The sequence below is a fragment of the Indicator indicator genome, chromosome Z (assembly GCF_027791375.1).
Source record: "Indicator indicator isolate 239-I01 chromosome Z, UM_Iind_1.1, whole genome shotgun sequence".
Classification (NCBI taxonomy): domain Eukaryota; kingdom Metazoa; phylum Chordata; class Aves; order Piciformes; family Indicatoridae; genus Indicator; species Indicator indicator.
Window position 1 is genome coordinate 19,809,058 of NC_072053.1, and position 21,302 is coordinate 19,830,359.

At 41.2% G+C, this 21,302-nt stretch overlaps 1 protein-coding gene across 1 annotated transcript in view; it reads right to left on the reverse strand.

Moving 5' to 3' along the window:
* Window positions 1-21,302, reverse strand: part of ADAMTS12 (ADAM metallopeptidase with thrombospondin type 1 motif 12) — a 183,165-nt gene that overhangs the window by 25,113 nt on the left and 136,750 nt on the right. The window contains exons 14-16 of the mRNA XM_054397760.1: window positions 14,006-14,126; window positions 9,938-10,182; window positions 8,436-8,577 (exon numbers count right to left, since the gene is read on the reverse strand). Of these exons, the coding sequence (XP_054253735.1) occupies window positions 8,436-8,577; window positions 9,938-10,182; window positions 14,006-14,126 (508 nt within the window). The remainder of the gene's footprint in view (window positions 1-8,435; window positions 8,578-9,937; window positions 10,183-14,005; window positions 14,127-21,302) is intronic.

Below are 21,302 nucleotides of genomic sequence, written 5' to 3' on the forward strand. Positions count from 1 at the left end.
CTGAGAAGGGACAGCTTCACTCTACAAAAATATTATTCATCATTAGGACTTTCTCCAGGTATGTCTTCCTTGAATAAGGAGCTGTATCATTGGACTAAAACCGTATTTCTAATTCTAGGATACATGAGGCTTTCCTGTATCACCCTAATCTCATGCCTGTAGCCCCGTTTGAAACTCCCTAACTCACCTGGACTCTCTTGGCTCCAGAGAACTTTCATTTGCATTGTCCTGGTACTTGTGGCTAAAACAAGCCAAAGAGCCCTTGGATATACTGGTACCAGTTATGATGAGAGGCCTATTTAGGCAGGTCCAGGTTTGCTAGGAGAACAAAATTCTAGGTAAAGGAACAATTTCTCCCACTAGCTGAGGCAATGAAAGTTGGTTCAGTGATATACCTTTCTTGGCCCTCCTTCCCTTCCTTCCTAAAAAAATTATCTGTTTATTATTTACCAAACAAAACCTGCAAAACTCCTTCAAGGTTACTTTATGGTTACTTGTAGTCTAAACAAATGCAACTTTTCCTGTCTCCTAGATTCCCACCGCAGGCTTGTCTTCATTAAGACCTGTCATGCAACACACCAGTAGCAGAAGATGATCTTGACTGCTTCAATGTACTTCATCTTACGGACCTTTCAAAATTCTTCAAAGGCCTGAGATTTGGCACAAATGGTCTGTTACTGCCATCAACAATGAACTCTGAATCTAAACAGAGTGTACACTGAGATAAAATCAATCTCATCATCTAAAGACAGAAGGAAGCTCTTTGGAAGTTAGGGAAAGTTATTGCTCAATCCAGCAACATCAGGAACATGTAGTTCTGCCTTCATGCTCCCCCTTGTTTCTGAATTGAACTTGGGGGAATCAAGCCACTATAATGCATAACCGTGTGAGACTTTCTGGTTCTAGGTCCACAATCACTACCATAACCATATTCTTTGCTAAATGTAGCAAGACTAGTTTCCAATTTCCCTAATGATGGAGACCTAACGTTTTCCAAATACACCTTCCCTGCAACAAAGCTCCAGGTATTTCTGCTGATGTGTGTGTGCTCTGATGATCTGGGGATAAACCTGCTATGGGAACTGTATCAGCACGGGTGCTTAGTAGGGATACCTATATCAGATTCAATGCCAAGCTACTATGACAACAACACAGCTGGTCCAGATTCAGACAGCCTAGGTTAAGCAACCAGGTTAAGCATTGAGTACCTGCAGAAAGCTGCATACAGACTCCCCATGTTCAGGTGACACATTGAAACTCTGTGCCAAGGCTTCCTGTTTTTCTGGGTAAGGGAGTAAGCAACAATACCCTGAGTGTGTTAAATATTAGCAGATTACATCCTCCTTCAGACCTGTTCAGCTGCTTTTATAATGTATGTATGCAAGAGAAGAGAGCAAAGAGTCTTTTAATTTCTTTTCTCCTGTCCATGAAGGGATGAAGAGAACTGGTAAGGGTTCTGTGCCTGTTAAGATGCACCTTTTGGTTCTCCTGTAAACTCATGTCAATAAATCCACAATCTTGTCTGAAACACATAATTTCTACTTATGTAAAGAAAAAGCCAATGAGCTCAAAAAATATTTATCACGAGCCTGAAGACAGTAAACAGAGGAAGCCTCTTATTAAATAAAATCTGAAAAAAACACTGTATCCTCCAGTCCTGTATTTAAGTGATCCAGGTGACAGTTAAAATCAAGTTCTATAGTCAGAAGGTAGTACACAGGGTTATAATTTACTTAGTTAGAAACAGTTCCTGGAAAAGTGCAGCTGATGTAAAAAAACCAAATCAACCCAACAAACAGCTTAATAACACTTTTTCTCCCCATCTTTTTGTTATGACAACTGTTCATTAAACACTATTCACAACTAGGTATCAGACCTGAAACACAGAGCATGCAGCTAAGCAGAACAGTTATTTTGGGTACCTATTTAGAGATGTTGTTTCCTGCTAACCAGAAAGCACGTGGTGTTTTGTGCTGAGAGACTCTTACCAAAAACAACCTCCAAAATACAAACCACATATCTGCACAAACAGATATACATATTTATATATGGATGTATAAACACCTCTAGAATATGTGCATTATCTATACTAAAATATTTTTTATAATATACAAATGCTATGTGGATGGAATATTCTTCTAAAATTCCTTTAGTCTTCTAAAATTAAGATTATGCAATATCCTTCGTCCAAACCACAGAAAATACAATACTTCAGTGTCTTCCCTGACAGGAATGTTAAAAAAATTGTTACTCCTTATTCATCACTGCTTCCAGACTCGCAAAAGGCATCAAGTGGGAGTTGTGACAAATGCTGTGTGCACTGCAAGCTGGTGGATCATCTCCTCCGTTAGGCAGAAGAGTTGCAAGAAGAAATTGAAACGTTGAGGAAGATCAGGGAATCAGAACAGGAGACAGACTGGTGAAGCCAGACTCTGCCCTCCCTGAAACAAAAATGGAAGTACCCATCAGAAAGTACACAGGAACAAGGGGCCTTTGTATCCAGCCCCTACCAGACCGGAAGCAGTAGCCTCGATGAGAGCAGTGAATGGAGGCAAGTTCATGGTTGAGTCAATAGATGAACTCCTTCCTTGCTCACCTCACCCTGCCAGGTGCCACTGAAAAACATAGGAGGCTCTTGTCCAATCAAATGACAATGTGGAAGATGGGCAGTCTACAACAGAGCTATGTCCACAATCAGAAAGCCCTACTGCCTGTGTTATAACTATACCCATGAGGAAGAAAAAAACACTCATAGTTGTAGGTGACTCCCTCCTCGGGGGAGCAGAGAGTCCAATATCCCAGGTAGACCCTCTGTACAGAGAAGTAAGCTGTCTCCCCAGAGCCCAGGTTAAGGATGTCACTAGGAAAACTTCCTAGTTTGGTACAGTCCTCAGACTACTACCCATTGCTGATCAATGTTGAGAGCAAGCTGAGACTGGGTAGTGTAAGAGCAATCAAAAGAGACTTTAGAGCTCTGGGACCCATGGTGAGGGATTCTGGGCACAGGCTATCTTCTCCTCTCTTCTTCTTCTAGTCACAAGCAGCAACACTGGGATAAACAGATGAACACAGTCAGTTAATACATACCTCTGTAGCTAGTGTCACCATAACAACTTTGGCTTTTTGGACAATGGAGTGGCTTATACTGCATCAGGCTTTCTGGCACCTCGAGGGTAACACCTTTCTCAAAGGGGGAAGAGTATCTTTGCGCAAGAGATTGCACTACTGATTGACAGAGCTTTACACTAGATTTGAAGGGGGATAGAGATATAAATAGGTTTGGTAGTGAGGCCTTTGGGTGTAGTAGCCCAGCACTTGTGAGGCAGTGTGATAGCATTTTTTCAGAATCAGAAGGCCTACTACCCCTCAAGGGCAAAACCCACGTGCTCAGCTCCCCCTCTGAAACGCTCATACACCAATGCAGCATGTAGAATAAGCAGGAGGAGTTGGAGATCTGCATTTGGTGGCAGGGCTGTGATCTGATTCACTTACTGAGACATGGTGGGATAGCTCACATGACTGGAATGTTGTCACGGATGGCTATGTACTTTTAAGGAAAAACAAACCTTCAAGGCAAGGTGGTTGAGTTGCTCTTTATGTGCGAGAACAACTGAAATGTATTGAGCTCTACCCAGGGTAGGAGGAAGAATATGTTGAAAGCTTATGGGCAAGAATTAAGGGGCATGCAAATATGGGCAAAACTGTTGTAGATATCTACTACAAACCACCAAACCAGGAAGAAGATGTTGATGAGGCTGCCTACAGGCAGCTGCAAGTAGCCTCAAGAGCACATGCCCTGGTGCTCATGGGTGAGTTCAATCACTCTGACATTTGTTGGAAAGGCCAGACAACAAGGCCTCAAAGGGTCTTGCAGTGCATTGACAGTAACTTCCTGATGCAGGTGGTGGAAGAGCCAATGAAGAGAGATGTGCTGCTGGACCTTGTATAAAGAAACAAAGAAGGTCTGGTTGGGGGCAGCCTTGGCAGCAGTGATCAAGACATGGTAGAGTTTGGTATCATACAGGGATGAAGCAGGGCAAGTAGGGTTGAAACTCTAGACTTCAGGAGGGTTAACTTTGTCCTCTTCAAAAACCCACTTGAAGGAATCCCATGGGAAAAATCTCAAGAAGGTAGAGGGGGCCAAGAGAGCTGGTTAATATTCAAACACCACTTCCTCCAAGCTCAAGACAGGTGCATTTCTTTAAGTAAAAAATCGAGTAGAGGAGGCAGGAGACCTGTATGTATGAACATGGATCTGCTGAAAAGGTTCAAGTAGAAAAAAGAAGTTCACAGTATGTGGAAAAAGGGAGAGGGTACTTGGGAAAATTGTAGGAACACTGACAAGGTATGCAGGGATGCAGGCCAAAGAGCTCTTAGAATTAAATCTGGCAAAGGAAGTAAAAGAGAACAAGGGCTTCTTCAAATACATCAGTGGTAAAAACAAGAATAGGAAAATGTGGGCCCATTGCTGAATGAGGTGGGAGTCCAGGTAACAGAGAATGCAGATCTGCTGTCTTGGTTTCGGCTGGGAGAGACTAGCTGGCACAGTGTAAGAGACTAAATCTTGTCTCTCTTGATGTGAATCAACAAAGATAAAATCACCTTTGCTCCTAGACAACAGAAATGTGTAATGGGCAGACCCACTGGATAAGGACTCTCTGGAAAGTGCACAGACAAGATCATCTCTACCCATCAGCTACCCTGGAAAGGGAGGATGGTGAAAAGGACAACAGGTTCATCATCTGTAAAGGCAAAGGAGCTGGTGGAGGCCCCCCTCCTCTGCTGGACCCCTGTAAGCACACAAGAAATAATACACAGGAAGACTCCTTGGAGACAATACCTGGACACATACCTAAAAAACCCTGTGACTAAAAAACTGTATAAAAGACCTGAGCAATGCCTGCACAGGAGAAGAAAATACAAGGAGAGAAGAGAAAGACATCACCACATAGTGTGGAGGCAGCAGACCAAGAGGAACCCTCTCTCTGTGCCCTAAGTTCTGCCTGCTGCAACTCATGAGAAAAGACATCTTTACTGAAGACACCACATGTTGGAGGCTGTTCAGAGAAGGACTTGGATTTGGACTTTGAGATCTCTCCCTCCCCTCCCTCAGGGTGGACAGCACAAGCCAATGAGGAGGCAGCAGCACCCTTCCACAGACCCAAGCTGTCTTGGGGCTGAGGGGAGGGTGGTAATATAATTCCTTTCCTCTTCCTTCTCCTCCCCCTCCCCCCCCTGCTTCTTCTGTTCTCTCCACTTGATTCTGTTAATAAATAGCCTTGCTGATGATATTCGGGCCTTGTTCGTGCCTCTAATTTCGTAACACAGGAATGTTCAAGAAGAACCGAGTCTCTTTCCCCCTCCGGACGAGACAGCCAGCCTACTGCATCAGCTGCTGAGTATTCAGTACCATGCTGACTTTCATGTCTGATGTATATGGAACCACCATGATGGCCAGAGCAAAGGATCATGGGGCTTGTTGCTTGGACTGTAATGAGAGATGCTTCTGTTTCCAGGGGCTTCTTCAGCTTCTGCGTTTGGGTGTTCTGAGCTTGGCGTATTTTGGGCTTGCTTCTGTTTTTGCTGTGAAATACACTGTATACAGTATTGTATATTGTATTATTCCATTAGACTCTCTTTATCTCAATACACAGGGCTTTGGGGCTTTTGGGGAGGCTTTTTACATTTTTTTAGTTTTTTTTTTCTTTAGTGTCATTTTTGTGAGAGCCAGGCTGTTGGAACTCAGTTATTGGCTGAGTCAAAACTGTCACACCAGCCCTCAGGAATCCCAGACCCTAGAGCGAAGAGAGAAAGCCTGGTGGAAGCAAGACTCTCCACTGATCAGTGAGGATTGGGTTAGAGATCATTTGGGCAAACTGAACATGCACAGATCCATAGGCCTTGATGGGATGCACGCACAGCTGCTGAGAGAACTGGCTTTTGTTGCAGTGCCACCTTCCATCATTTCTGAAAGATCATGGAAACTGATAGAGGTGCCTCAGGACTGGTGGAAAGCCAACGTCACTCCAGTCTTCAAAAAGAGCAAGAAGAAAGAGCCAAGAAACTACAGACCAGTCAGCCTCACCTCTACCCCCGGAAAAGTGACAGAACAGCTCATTCTGGAGATCACATCTAAGCACATGGAAGAAAAGAAGGTTATCAGGGGCAGTCAGCATGGATTTACCAAGGAAAAATCATGCTTGACTAATCTGACAGCTTTCTATGACTCAGTGGTTAGGGAGAGCAATGGATGTTGTCTACCTTGACTTTAGCAAGGCTTTTGACACTGTCTTCCATAACATCACAGGATCACAGGATGTTAGGGGTTGAAAGGTACTCCAGAGAGTGAGTCCAACCCCCCTGCCAGAGCAGGACCATAGAATCTAACACAGGTCCCACAGGAACACATCCAGATGGGTCTTGAAAGTCTCCAAAGGAGACTCCACAATCCCTCTGGGGAGCCTGTTCCAGTGTCCTGTGACCCTGACAATGAAGAAGTTCCTCCTCGTGTTGAGGTGGAATCTCCTATGCTGTAGTTTATATCCATTACCCCTTGTCCTATCACAGGGTGCAACTGAGCAGAGCCTGTCCTCTCCCTCCTGACACCCAGCCCTCAGATATTTATGAACATTTATTAAATCTTCTCCAGACTAGAAAGCCCCAGGGCTCTCAGCCTCTCCTCATAGGGCAGTGCTCCAGTTCCTTAATCATCCTGGTAGCTCTCAGTTGGACTTTCTCGAGTAGATCCCTGTCCCTCTTGAACTGGGGAGTCCAAAATTGGATGCAATATTTCAGGTGTGGCCTTACCACGGCAGAGTAGAGGGAAAGGAGAACCTCCCTTGATCTGCTGGACACACTCCTCTTAATGCACCCCAGGATCCCATTGGCCTTCTTGGCCACAAGAGCACATTGTTGTCCCATGAGTAACTTCTTGTCCACCAGGACTCTCAGGTCCTTCTCCACAGGGCTGCTCTCCAGCAGATCACCTCCTAACCTGTACTGGTGCAGTTTATTATTCCTTCCCAGATTCAGGACTCTGCACTTATCTTTGTTGAACCTCATTATGTTCCTCTCTGCCTAGCTCTCCAGGGGCCAGTCTTTTTTCAGTGGTTCCCTGTGATAGGACAAGTGGCAGCAGACACAAACTGGAACACAGGAAGTTCCACCTCAACATGAGGAAAAACTTTGTTTACTGTGAGGGTGATGGAGCACTGAAACAGGCTGCCGAGAAAGATTGCGGAGTCTCCTTCTCTAGAGACTTTCAAGGCCTGTTTGTATATGTTTCTGTGTGACCTGTCCTAGGTGATCCTGCTTTGCCAGGCACATTGGACTCAATGATCTCCAGAGATCCATTTGAATCCCTATGATTCTATGATTCTGTGAACCGAATTTGTTACCGCGTTGGCTTGTCTTTTCTCTTTTTTCTGGAAAGTTGTTAATGAAAGCAATAATTATCAAACACCCCCCCACACACCCCCCCACACATTAGAGTTTTCTTAGCATTAGGAAAAGGCTTATTCATGTTTTTTTTGTCCAATGGCTGTAACATTGATCTTCTACTGATCTCTAAAGCTTTCATACAGATGGTCAAAGAACAAAGTTCCCATTTTTATCTACAGGACTTCTCCTCATTTAAACTCAGGAATTAATTCAGATGGAAGGCTGCCATCTCTTCTCCCAAGGTGCAGATTTTCTTTCACATACAACATTTTTCTCATATTTTAAAAATTATTTCTGCAAAGGAGAGGGCAACTCCCTTTATTCTGGTTAAGAAACTTTCAGACTTCTTTATCATTATCGATGGTTTATTCCAAGCATTGATGTTAACTACTTTTATTTTCCTGCTAGCATTCTCTATGTGTTATTAAAGGCAAACTTCCAGATATTTGATCATCATTCTGGTTGCCTGGTTTAACATGCTGCACAGAACCACAATGTAACTGCAGCTATTCCCAAGCCATTGCACTGAGACTGGTAAAGACAAGTAAGACTGCTTTAAATAAAGCTATTACTGACAAATGCACAAACAGCACAGTTGCATATCAAGGCAGGACAGAAATGAGTATTTTCTTTAATTCACACATTTGAAAGACTCAGTAGGGAAACAAGAGTAGGTCAGAAATTAGTTTTGCTGGGAATTATGACTATTGTGAACTACACTGACAACAAATTATGTGTAAAAGAAAGCTGTTGTTTTTCATTTTGAACACCAGAGGCTGAGAATTTCAGGGGAGGTGTACCAGAAATCTGTTTGCCTTAAATGATTTCACAGCATTTTATTTTAAAGCCGAAACACATTACTGTAACCATGTGATCTGATTTCCCAACAAATGGAGATTAAAGAATCTTACCTCTTTGAGGACTTTGGAGGAATAACTTAAAGATTTGCCAGTAATGAAGGCAAAGAGTAAGAGGAAAAGGAAGAGAGGAATTACCTCTTCCACAGGTAACACTGCAGGCTGTCCAGTTTCCATATTGCCAAAAATACTCTGGCCCCTCAATTCCATTCTCATGACTTTCTTCTTTATGCACAGTGTATTCATACTTGATTCCAGGATTAGTTTCTTGAAAAAGTAGCTGGAGAAACAGTGCAGTATATTTAATTACTTATGATTTTAATAATCTACTGGCCCAAAGCTTTCAAAGCATGAAAACAGAAGAATGAGCAAGGTTTAAAGCAGCCCATTTGGGAGCCTGCTATCAGTTTAGAAAAGCAGGCTGTCAAAACTTCCCTTTGTGCACCAACAAGCATATGTGTGAACCTTTCTAAGATATGGCTGCTGGCCACACACTTTTGCAAGCACAGGTCAGAGTAATTGTTATCCAATTGACTGTAAGTAAAGATAATGCCAAGTCCATTCAAGGCACTACCAAATGTGCTGTTGATTAAGAGCAATTGCCTATCAACATTACAAATTATACTTTCCCTACATTTCTGAAACAGCTTTTACAGAACAACCAGTACATCAGAAAAGCAAGGATTTTATTCAGACACTGCTTTAATATTACTTTATTATTTTCCAGTGTTTCTGTTTTAAGAAGGAAAACACAAATGGAGAAGAAGCACTCAAGAAATTTACTGTTTTGCTGATACAAAGGAGAAAAAAACTTACATCATCAAAGGTCAAAAAGACCAGCAATGAACTTCTACTCTTCCTCCTAAATCTTTCCTTGACCTTGTTACAAGTAAAGGTTGAGCACCCATTAAATGTGCCTTCTCTTCAGATATTTAAAGTGTGAAGGTGGCTCCCATCACACTCCTAATATGTTTCTGATTGCATGATAGATACACAGACAACACAAGCCAGGAAAGATGAATTCAGAGAAAAATGGATAAATTTAATTAACAGAAGCTGGTTATGTTTAAGTTAGAATCTGTAAGGTAACATCAAAGAAAACAAAAGGGATCAACCTCATTGGATGCCAAATATATCAATTTTGCTTACCATAAGCCATTAATTCATTTATCTAATGCTGCATTTTCTTCCTTAGTGTAAGGTGTCACTGCTGCCAGCCTTTCCTAGCTCGCAGTGTTCACAGCTTGATATGAGCTTGCTTTTTGTGATAAACAGTTACTTATCATCTGGGTTTGCTCCATATCAAAGTCACAAAGTCTCTGGCACAAGAGACAAGGAAGTTTGACCAAAGGACTGACCAAATACAGGTGGCAGGATGCCTATCCTTGTGACAGCACTGGATTACACCAGCCTTTAGTAACCATCAGACTGTGATACTGGGCACACCTGTTTTCAGGCAGGGTGAACAACTGCCTCAAGCAAGGTGTCCTTTATTTATCTCCAAAGCAGCTCAACTGATTTAACAAGACAGTGTTACCGGAGGTGCAGTTTATACACAAATATTTTTCCAGCCTCTGTTTCAGAGGCACATTCTGCTGCCATTCAAAGCCAGCAGGTTTTGCTAGTGATCTCCTATTTACCTGAATCCATATTGATTCATTGGTGGGTCCCGGCGCAGTCAGATTTTCTAGATCCCCTGTTCTGTCATACTGAAATATGGTGCCTGCCACTTTGTATTCACCATTCCACTGGATGATAAAACCTCCATTCAGGTAATATTTTTCTGGGTCTTTGCTTCTCACAGCAAGGAAATTTCCTGCTTCTGCAACTTCCATGACTTTGATTCCCCTTGCACCTTTTGGAATTAGCCCAATATCAACATACCCTAAGAAACAAGAAAGGTTCATGGAAGTGAACAATAGAAATGTCATTGCATTTTACTTCGTTGAGCTCTGATTAAAAACATAGACAAATGTGTTATTATGTATGTTGTATTTCAGTTAGTTAATACTGTGATTTTCCAGGCCAGATTTTCCTATATTAGTTGGGGAATACAAACACACATAGAGACAGGGGTATTCAGAAGGGATATGGAGGAAAGTTATTTTCTGAGCTTCACAGGGAAAATCTACTCAGAAGAGTATGAACATCTCCGTAACCATGCCCAAGGGCTCTGGAATACTGCAATGTGAGATGATCTGGAGAAACGCTGGGGCCACCCAGCAAATAAGCAGTCAGTTGTGAGAAAAATCTTTCCAAATTGCAAGGAATGTTTCCATCTGTCATCAGTGCACAGGTATGTACATAATTCCATGTCCCTTAAGTCACTTAAGTTCTTCATGATTGTTTCTCATAGAAAAGCTTGCTACAAAAAAAAAAAAAAGAGTCGTTATTCAAAGGCCTCAGATTACTATGATCAGTTGAATGTTTTAGTAATCCAGTGATTCTCATGAGGAAGTTCAACAGGCCTTCATGTAAAAAGTTATCTGCAATAAACAGATTTTTGGTATCTGTGTTAAGAATGAATCTACAGCATCCCTTACAGAATTCTGTTTGAACAACAGGCAATGTATGACATAGGGCTCTATACTTCTCACCTTATCGTGAGTCACCATTGCTATGGCTGTTGAACTGTAAAAATAGGAAGTTCACACAGTAATTTGAACACAAACTCAGAAAGTATTTTTGCTATTGCACCTACTGGTCCTTAGAAATTGGGTGGGTGACAGGTCCACAAGCAGGAGAGAGCTTAAGCTGCAGTGTATGTAGGTTTACTTAAAGACCGGATCATGCGTCGTTCCCCAGCCCTCACCACGCACTGCTGAGGTCATGGACTAAATTCTGAGACTCATGTCCCGTTCAGCTTTCTTGTGAAATAAGCTGATCACCTTTCATTACACACTGACATGAGTGAGATAAAGAAACACTGGGCATAGTTAGGTGATTTTCAGTATTAATTCTTTCCACCTACCAGAGTACTTATATCCTGTGCTGTTGTAAATAAGTGCTCTAAAGTTTTTAACATTTGAATTTAATTTGCTGCCTTTACGTGGGGTGGTAAGTATTGGCTCTAATATCATATGTTGTTTATGGTACCAAAAAAAAAATATCTTTCAGGCCCTTCCTAATTACATTAATAATACATAATAAAATAAATTTATTTTCCCCAGTGATTAATGTTCTAGAGGGAGAGTTTTCTGAATGCCACCTTCAGCAAGTTTCTTAAACAGACCATGGAAATCCAAACTTCTCAGCCTTTTTAAGGGAAGGAAATAACAAAACCTGGAATATTACTGAGTAACTTACATTACAGGAAACCTATTACAAGTTACCAAGGTGTAACAATTGTCCTAAATGTTATATCCATTCAGTGCAGAGGAGAAGTGCTAAGAACACAGCATGTAACTGTGTGGCTAAAGACTCAATTAGAAGGCGTACTCACAAGTAAGCCAAATTAACACAGCATGGAAAATCTTAATTGTGTCACACCCTGATAGCTTGTCTTTGCAATGTTGGTGTCTGTTTCCAGTAGTTTTTTTTTTTCAGATGTAACTGGAACAGTATTTGTTCACAATACAAAGTATAAAACCAATAAACTGTAATTTTCTTGCTGTTGTAACATAAAATTGTGTCTACTCCCAAGTTTTTGCATAATTATTTTTGCCTGAATCACCTGCTGTTGCTCATAAACCCGATTTTACATGTATTGCAACTGTCTAGTGATAGATGTTGACATTTAGACAATATACGACACTCTCTTCTTGCTGGCCCTCCCTTTCTTGAGTAGCTAAATTGCCTCCTGATTTCCCAGAACTTCACACTAATTCCTAATAAATGTTACCTGCTTCAGACAGCAAGGCTAATTAGCAGTAAGCTTTTGAGTCTGTCATCCAATATAGTAAATTTTTCTTTAAAAAATAATGTTGGTGGTGCTTATGAAATTGTTCCTGGTTGTATGATTTCATGGGATAAATATCTAGAGATATAGAATTCAGTAACAGCCAAACTGTTAGCTAACAAAAAATGCTGTGCTCACTAAATCCTAAAGCATTTATACTGTGGGTGCTACCACATACTTGTGAAGTGGCTGCTCTCAGCTGCTATTGATCTTTCCCTTTTTAATTGAAATTAAATCTATAAGCTACTAACATGGATGAGAGCACAAAATGAATAAATTCATGCAACCCTTGTTGTAGGCACAACTCTTCCAGGACTGGAGAGCTGTCATTGAAATGAGAGTGGAGATATACCACTCAGGTGGTTAGCGTGGTATTGCAGATCAGATAATAATCAGATCTAGCTGTTTTCCCATATCACAACAGCTCCATCCTGCTCTCCAGCTTGCTGTATCTGTGAGATATCTTAAAAATGCGTGTTCTTGAGGCACACTTTTCCAGTAAGCCAGGCTCTAGGCACTACTGTAAGAATATCATGTGGAAAACAGCCCAGCCTTCTAGTGACATAGTGGGTTTGCAAGTCAAAGTATGATTGCATACAGCCTTCCAATAAGAATGTAGAGAGCACTGCAGTGTGTTATGGTAGTGGGAAAAAAAAATACAGTCTAAAGACAGTCTCCTAAGTGAGGATTCACAATCAATATTTGCATTATGGCTGTATCCATGCTCCATCCTGGGGATAGTTCAGGCACATACCAGATCTCCGCACTTCAGCTGCACAAAAAGAAACAGGGGCAGCACGGAGACTACAACACAAGTTGATTCAGTCACAGACAGTTGTTGAGGAGGTAACAGGACCAGGATAAACCTCAAGCTTAGGGTGAATACAGCCACAGTTTCCTGGTTTGCTAAAATTCATTCTTTCATTGAAGTGACATGGATCTAATCTTGCTATCTGACTAGCACCAGAGTATGACACCTCTGCTTCTAATGTACAGTCCCTCATTTTCATAAATTTAAATGATTTAAATGCATTGACCCCTTGTTACTGGAAGTGGGAAATTCAATTTCCCCCTACAGACATAAAACAATGAAGACAGAACAACTGCCCATCCTTCTAACTGCCATTTGTTTCCTACCTATTCCTTCTTCCGAGGCAGATCCCTTATATTCTCACAACCTCGTTCCCTCTTGCTGTTACCCCTTGTTCCACACTTCCTGCATCTGCCACAGTCCTAAACCCCTGTCCCTGATGCCTCAGTACTTCTTTTATTCCAATGCATGTTCTCATCCAGCAGTGCAATTTATTCTCCTTCTAAAACAATCTGCACAGCTTGCAAGCATTCTGCTGTGCACAGTAACGCTCCTTTGCAGTCATCACAAAGTTCTGCATGGGAAGAGGTCACATATAGTCACTAGAGACAATGGTATCAGTTTTATGACACTCTGAAATTGATCAAAAAACAAGTCATTCCAGCATTTTCTTGGTGCTTTACACTGTCCAGAGGTCTGGCCCATATTTTTGAAGGTGGTAAGATATATTCATTTATTAAATGCTTGCCATTTGGGGTTTTATTATTATCTGTGTAACTTGCATAGGGCCTAGTGGTCTCCGACACAATTTTAATTGGAAAAGGTGAACTTAAAAAGGAGAGACAACAGATTTTTTCTGTGATCACAGATCATAAGCAAGGCCTATTTACATTTTCCTACACAAACCGATCACCCAGTTTGCAGTAAAAGCACTTAATCCCTTTTATGTAGAAAAATTACTCCGCCAATTGGAAAGTTTAAAAGAGAAGCACAACTTACCAAATCCTTCGCTTTGGTTAAACATCATCTTCACTGTATGACAAGCAGAGCCATCTCCCAGGCAAACTCCACACTGGTCTTCAGTTGCATTGGAATTTATCTCATAATCACAGCCAACAGTCTAGAAGGAAAAACAGTTTCAGAATAAATGTGATCTCCATTATGAAATACTCAGAGCTTACGTATGGCTGCTTTCAGCATATTCCACTCTTCTGAGAAAGAGAAGAATCAATCTTGTGGAAAAGCATATACCCTACATAAACAAACTAATAGTAGAGATTGTTATATCCAAGTCAAACTCACATGTGTCATATGATGGTGCAAAACAAACAAACAAGCAACAAAATGCACCATGTCATGAAACACACAGTAGTGACAAGTTGCTTGAGATGGAAACATGACACCCAAATAGCCTCACCACTACAAATGGCCAATACATCTAGGATTTGTGTCTGCTTTCTTGTGTGGTAAAGCATCCACAGACTGCCAGGAACGCAATGCAGTAACAGAACTGAAATCTGTGTGCCAGTTTTTTGTGGCTATCAGACAGTACAGAACTACTGCAGTCAAACTCCTTGGCAAAAAGAAATTCTTAATAGGCATGAAATTTTATATCCATGACAGTTGCTTCTCCAGCTTTCCAGTACGGGGGAATGGGCCAAAAGAAAGTTCTGATAGAGACTGATTTTCCAGTTCATGCTTGCTACAGGGAGAAAGTGAGAAAAAAAAAATGTTCATACTGAGTCACGACAAAACTTCCTCCTTGCCCAACCCAAAACTTCCAGGCACTAATGCCCTTAAACTTCAACTAAGTCTTAATTTGTTTTCAGGATGTTTTTTGCTTCTCCTTATAAACCAGGAGGTTGTAGAACACATCCTAAGGCCCAACACTTAAATGGCTGTCAATAATATCTAAGACACCTGGAGGCCTGTGGTTTAGATGAATAGCAATGGTTTTTCTCCAAGTAAGCTTCCAGATGCCATACCTGCCAACTTCTCTAACACCCTTGCTGTAAGAAAATCTGTGTATGTCCACTGTTGATTCTAATCTTGTTTTATCTTCAGTATATCAGCTACTGCAATCTTCTGTAAGCTTCTGACAGGAAAATCCATCTATTAGACCAGCCTAGAGACAAAGACTCCTGCACTCTCTAGTGTTTTTCCCCTCGAGTTCAAGAAACACCTTAGCTTTTCCTCTACATAACTAGAGAAGCTGCAAAATGGGAAATAAGGAAAAGCTTCGAGTTACAAATTGTGTTAAAATATGCCACTTCCATTTGCAGAGAGGATTCAAAAGAGTCATCCATCGCTTAACAGCAACACTTAGCCAGCACCATTGATGCCAGCTCTGAAAAGAAACATCCAGGCCAAAAGGTTCTGCAGCAGAGGCTCAGCTTCTCCTTTCAGTGAATCTTTGTCCTGGTTTGAGCTAGAACAGAACTGGTTCTGTTCAGTGATTTTACTTTTCAGTTGAATCTCTTCTAACTAGTTGCACTTTCTGAAGTTAACAGCAGTTTTCTGCACACAGTATCTGCTTGTAGCCTGTGATAAAGCTAGATATTTACAGTTACCACCAAGGACTGGTATGCAAAAAGGCTTTTACTTTGCTCCTACAAAGGTCACTGCTAAATCCCGTGTGTAACATTATGGGTGCAGCAAGCAAGAGGCTGCACCTTTGGGGTGAAGCAGACAATTCAGGTGACCCTAAGCTGACCCACAAGGTATTCTTATACACATCATATTCAGTACAAAGCTGAGGGATCACAAGGGTGAAGTTCTCTCTTTCTGTGGTTGGTGTCGGGGGAGGACTTTGTGCATTCTGTCTTCAATCACGATGCATGTTCCTGAATCTGGTTCCTGTCTGCTGCTGAGTTCAGTGTAAGAATTCTCCAGTGCCAGCCCACAGCATCAGTAGTGATGGTGACTGACTGTCATCAGGAAGGTTGTGTTCAATATTGGTTTTGTATATAGTTGCACATATTTCATTTTACTGTCATTATTTTCATCAGAGCCATTTTAATTTTCTTTTCCACTCCTTAAGTCTCTATCCCTTATTCCCTTTTTCTTCCTCCTTGGGAAGGGAAAGGGGTTAAGATAGAGAGACTGCAACTTGTCTAGTGGCCAGCCCAGCTCTAACCCTTGGCAATCCTCATTTCAAAAGAGAAGGTTTTGTAACATGTTTCATGCAGGCACATCTCAGGACCAAGGATGTTTATGAACTTTGTTGTCTCTAAGCAGGCAGCTATTTGACCAGGGATGGATTCAATTAAGCATTCAAAGAACACACATGCTACTGAGATAAGTGCAGGATGTATCTTTATCTTGCTGAGTTCAGATCTGTCTCTTCACCTGCTATCTACAGATGCACTGCTGTTTATATTTAACATTTCATAAGAATTTAAAGTAGCTGTTTTCTTAAAGAGATTCATTCTGCAGTGTAATTATTGGTCTATCATCAACACAGTGACCAAAGTCATTGTTATCAGGTTTATTATTAGATTAGCAGTAATCAACTTTCTGTTTTAAGGTTGGGGAAAATCTGGAAATGGAACCATTAACTTTTTGTGGTTATAAAGTATTATTAACCAGTGTTTGGAAATATCTCTTTTGAATTTATTGGGAAAACAAACAAACAAACAACAAGCACCCAAAACTTGTTTTCAAACTGTATCATTTTTTCAAACCTCTAATAGGAAATAATGTTCTTGAATAGGTTTCTGTTCATCTTCACTCACTGTTCACAGCTGTATGAATAGTTTCACTCAGAAATAATTTGTCTAGTTCAGACAGTCAGACATTCTGAAATGACCATCACTACACATATTTTCCTTTTAAGTACTGAGTAGTGTAAAAATCCACAGACCCTGAACAAATTAGTTCTTAACTACTGCACTGGCACTAGCAAAGGAGTCTGGCAGCAGCACCAGACTATCATCTGTTTCTTGCTTTGGGGTGCCAGTTAGCATCTCTGCATGGGCAATATTCTGTTTCAGCTCAGTCAGAATCAGTTCAGATCCTTCTCACTTGGCCATACATTCCATTTAGCAACACATCCATAGCATTAAAACATCATACGACATGACTGTGACACAAAGGGAATCCCTTTGTCCATTCCCTCTATGACTACAGAAGCCTGATTTTGTTTTTGCTCTCATACTTGAAACATCACAGTCATACATGTGGCAGGGTGGGGTGCAGGGATCCCCAAGAACGAAGCATTGCAGACAATTGTGGCAGGGCAGGCAATTCACTGTGTCACAGTAAATACAGCCTTCATTTTATTCCCTAGCTCTGGGGTACTGCTGGTGGTGTAAGGACCTTCACACCCAGCAACAGGGCCTCATCTTACAAGACCGTTAGTAACAAAATGTATATTCTCAGGTCAGACTAAACACCTCCAGTGGTCATTCATTCTAAGTACATTCACATTACGTTTAATTTCCAGGCCATGTTTTGCTTTCCCACTCTAGTGAATATTTCTGTCATCCATTAGACTAATTTCTAGATGCTTCCTCCTCCCTTTCACTTGCTTTCCTCATTCTTCTGGCTCTTCTAAATATACATCAGACAAATTTTCAAAAACTGCCTTAGATGATGTGCCTCAAATTTCTGTCAAATAGCCATTTAAAAGGGATCTGGAGACTAAGCACAAGCTATATAAACAAGAAAAAAAAAGGGCAGCAGCAAACAGGTTTTGATTCTTTTGCACACAGACGTCTTTCTGCACCTTCTGCCAGTGAAACGTGCTGCACTACAGCAACCACTGTGTGCCACAGCACGTGTGGCAAAAATTAGCATCCCTTCAGGCAGCCCTTTCCCATTGCCAAGAGCCTTTTCGATGCACCTGAGCCCAGCTTTATAATGCATAATGCAGAGGCAGAAATAATGACCTGAATTTCCTGGCTTCATTACAGGAAGGATGGACAATTTCTTTCCTGCTGCTCAGTGACTAAATGGAAATCAGTCACATACTACCCTTTTGCCACTTGCAGAAGGAAAGACTTCTATGTCAGACTGGCAGCAGGGGGCAGATACAAAAAGTCCTTGCCGCTGCTGTATCTACTGCCTGAGGATCACAGCTATATGGACAGCACATTGTTCATTTTAAGCTCTTCCTTCCCTTTGTCTCCCTTACTGGTCTTCAAATAAAGAAAGCATGTCCATGTCATGTTGGCCATGACATTGCCTTGAATAGGGAGAACTATGTCCTGATGTGCCCATTTATCATCTGATTTGTCTAGATGGGTCTGAACCATAGTCCTGTCAGGCTAGCGGAGGGAGGAGGAGACCGGACCACAGGGAGAAGGAGCATAGCTACCACAAAAATCTGAGAAGTGCAGTCTGCTTTTCATTAAGAAAAAAATCCCACATTTTACTCCCTAATACTACACAGCTGTGTAATTCTCCAATACAGTATTAGTTTCTCAACACATTTGTGAACTACCACAGAGGACCGCTCACAGATTTACGTGACTGAAGGTCTCTTAAGCCTATTAAAATTCGTGCAGGAGATGAATGCTTACTAGAAACAGCAGGGATGGTAGGTCCTCTCAGTGCATACACCATGTAAGCCTTCACTTTCAGATGATGCCATGGCTTGTATTGAACCAAAATAGTCATCAGAGCCCAGTAAACATGCTCTAGTGGCAGTATCTTTGCTTGTTGGCAATGGGAGAGCAATTGACTGCTCTTGTATGAATTAGAGTGTTCTGGTGATGTATAATTTGAAATACAGGAAGATAGGACGCATGCTTTAAGGTCTTTTAAATAAAGGGGGGGAAATGACACAAAGGATGAGTGCAGACAAATACGGTTAAATAGCAAACTAGTCATAGTATATCTTGATGATTTTAGATTAAATTACTGACAAATCTTGTTGATTCCTTCCACTCAAAGCTGTTTATAAGTCAAGTTTCTAAAAAGGAGGGGGTCTAAGAAGGCCAGTCTATAAACAAATACAATAAAAGGATTAAGGGGACTGCATCTCTTATGTCCTTATTAGCCCCAGTTGGAAGAGAACAGGATGGCAACTGTAGGCATACAGCTTTGAGATCTCCCTTTGCAGCCACTGGTTCCAGCACTGAGCTGATTTAATGACTTTACACGTGTTTACATAGCTCCTCTTCTCTGTAAGGGCAAAGCTGAGAGGACTCAGCTATTTCACATGCCAGAACCTCAAATGAGCCAACAATTCTACATTGTCTTTGAGCTGTCAAAACAAGTTGTCAAGTAATACCATAATGAGCACACCTTACTGGGTAAGACCCCCACCTGCTCTGAGGCACAGGCTAGCACCTGTCCACACTTCCAGTGTGAGAATACACAGTATAGCTTTGCTAAGGTGGCTAGGAAAGCACCCAGTATACCTCAGGTAGCCAAAATGAGGTATTTCAATCCACATTTAGCCATTGAGGTGAGACAAATTTTTCTGATCGCTCTGAACAAAAAGATGGCAAACTGCAACATTAGACTGAAATCAGACGAATTTAGGAGATTAAATTCTTCATTGAATCTGAATTGACCTTATTATAACATCCACTGAGAAAACTCCGAATTTAGTTTTAAAAAAATAGCTACTCTGCACACCAAACGTGAGCAATACGGATAGTGTATCTAATGTGCAACATCTCACCATTTTATTTTTTCCTCAACTTCAGACATCAGTGAAGTGTTATTTTAGCACTCAGAATGTGAAGGGCTTTTGAGAGATATAATACCAAAAACCAGAACAGGGCTTTAACAGACATCGCCACTAACATTTGTGAACTCTTTTATTTCACATCATTAGCTACATGTTGCTATTGGAGTACAAGAATGATGTTCCAGACTGTATTAAATGCATTTCCAGATTTATTCACTGTGACCTGTAATATATATATAATGTGTAACTAGCTGAACTGAAAAGCTAGTGAATTATACAGAGACACCTGAACAAGCTCAAATGTTTGGTACTTGTTTTAGATAAAAGCACACTGCTTTTTCCAGAAATGTGAGCTATTTGGGTTACCTATTCATCATTCGGTCTCATTTGTGGCAGTTGCATGATTGTATTGTTCACCCTGGGATTCTGACTGCAATTAAATCTGTTTGTCAAAGATGTGAAGTGGTAGCTGATATGTGAAATGCTGGCAAAACTGTATTTATGACAGCACCAATACTGTGGAGAATTTTTTCTTAGAAAGTTCTAGAGACTCAAAGCCTATGAATGCTAAAGTATATTAGTATCTATGATTAGAATTAGCTATGTAACACTTGGCCAAGTGAAAGGTACTGATACAATATAGCACATGTTTTAATAATGATGAAGATGTCTCTCCAGCTGGCTTGAAATGCTCAAGAACAGGTCAGGTCTTTCACCATCATAGTTCAAAGACTCATCCTGGATCTCAGATCTCAAACAGAATCTCCTTGATGCAAACTTGAGCAGTTTCAATAACTCTTCCTCATAAGTGCAAGTCCTGCAAGAAGTGCTTGAAAGAAATCTTTTACTGATGGTTTCTGAGGCACTAACATTCTATTAAAATAGAAAGTCTTTAGAGAAGATATACCAGTAACCTATTTAAAAGGTGAAGTTTCTATCGCTGAAAGTCTTCAAGAAAAGAATGTGAAAATTATCAAAAAGGAACATGGTGCTGAGAAGGGATGAAACAGATGACTTCCTGAAATCCCTTGTAATTGCATTTTTATTTATTCAGTGAGTTAGGACATGCGATCTCAAGCTCCCTACAGTAGGCTTCCAGAGTTTCCATGATACATCAAGACCTGCTTTGGTTTCCAAAGATCACAGAATCATTAAGGTTAGAAAAGACCTCTAAGATCATCAAGTCCAACCTTCTACCCAATAACTCCATGACCAACACACTATGTCCCAAAGTGCCACATCTACATTTTTTTTCGAACACCTCCAGGGAGTGTGACTCCACCACCTCTCTGGATAGCCTGTTCCAATGCCCCACCACTTTTTCAGCAAAGAAATTCTTTCTAATATCCAACCTAAACTTACCCTGGTGCAGTCTGAGGCCATCATCTCTTGTGTTAGTTACTTGGCAGAAGAGGCCCACACCAGCCTAACTACAACCTTCTTTTAGGTAGCTGTAGAGAGCAATAAGGTGTCCTCTCAGCCTACTCTTACTCAGGCTAAACAACTCAAAATCCCTCAGCCTCTCCTCATCAGACATGCTCTTCAAACCTCTCACCAGCTTTGTTGCTCTTCTCTGCACCCACTCCATCCTGTCAATGTCTCTCTTGTACTACGGTGGCCAAAACTGGATGCAGTACTCAAAGTGTGGTCTCACCA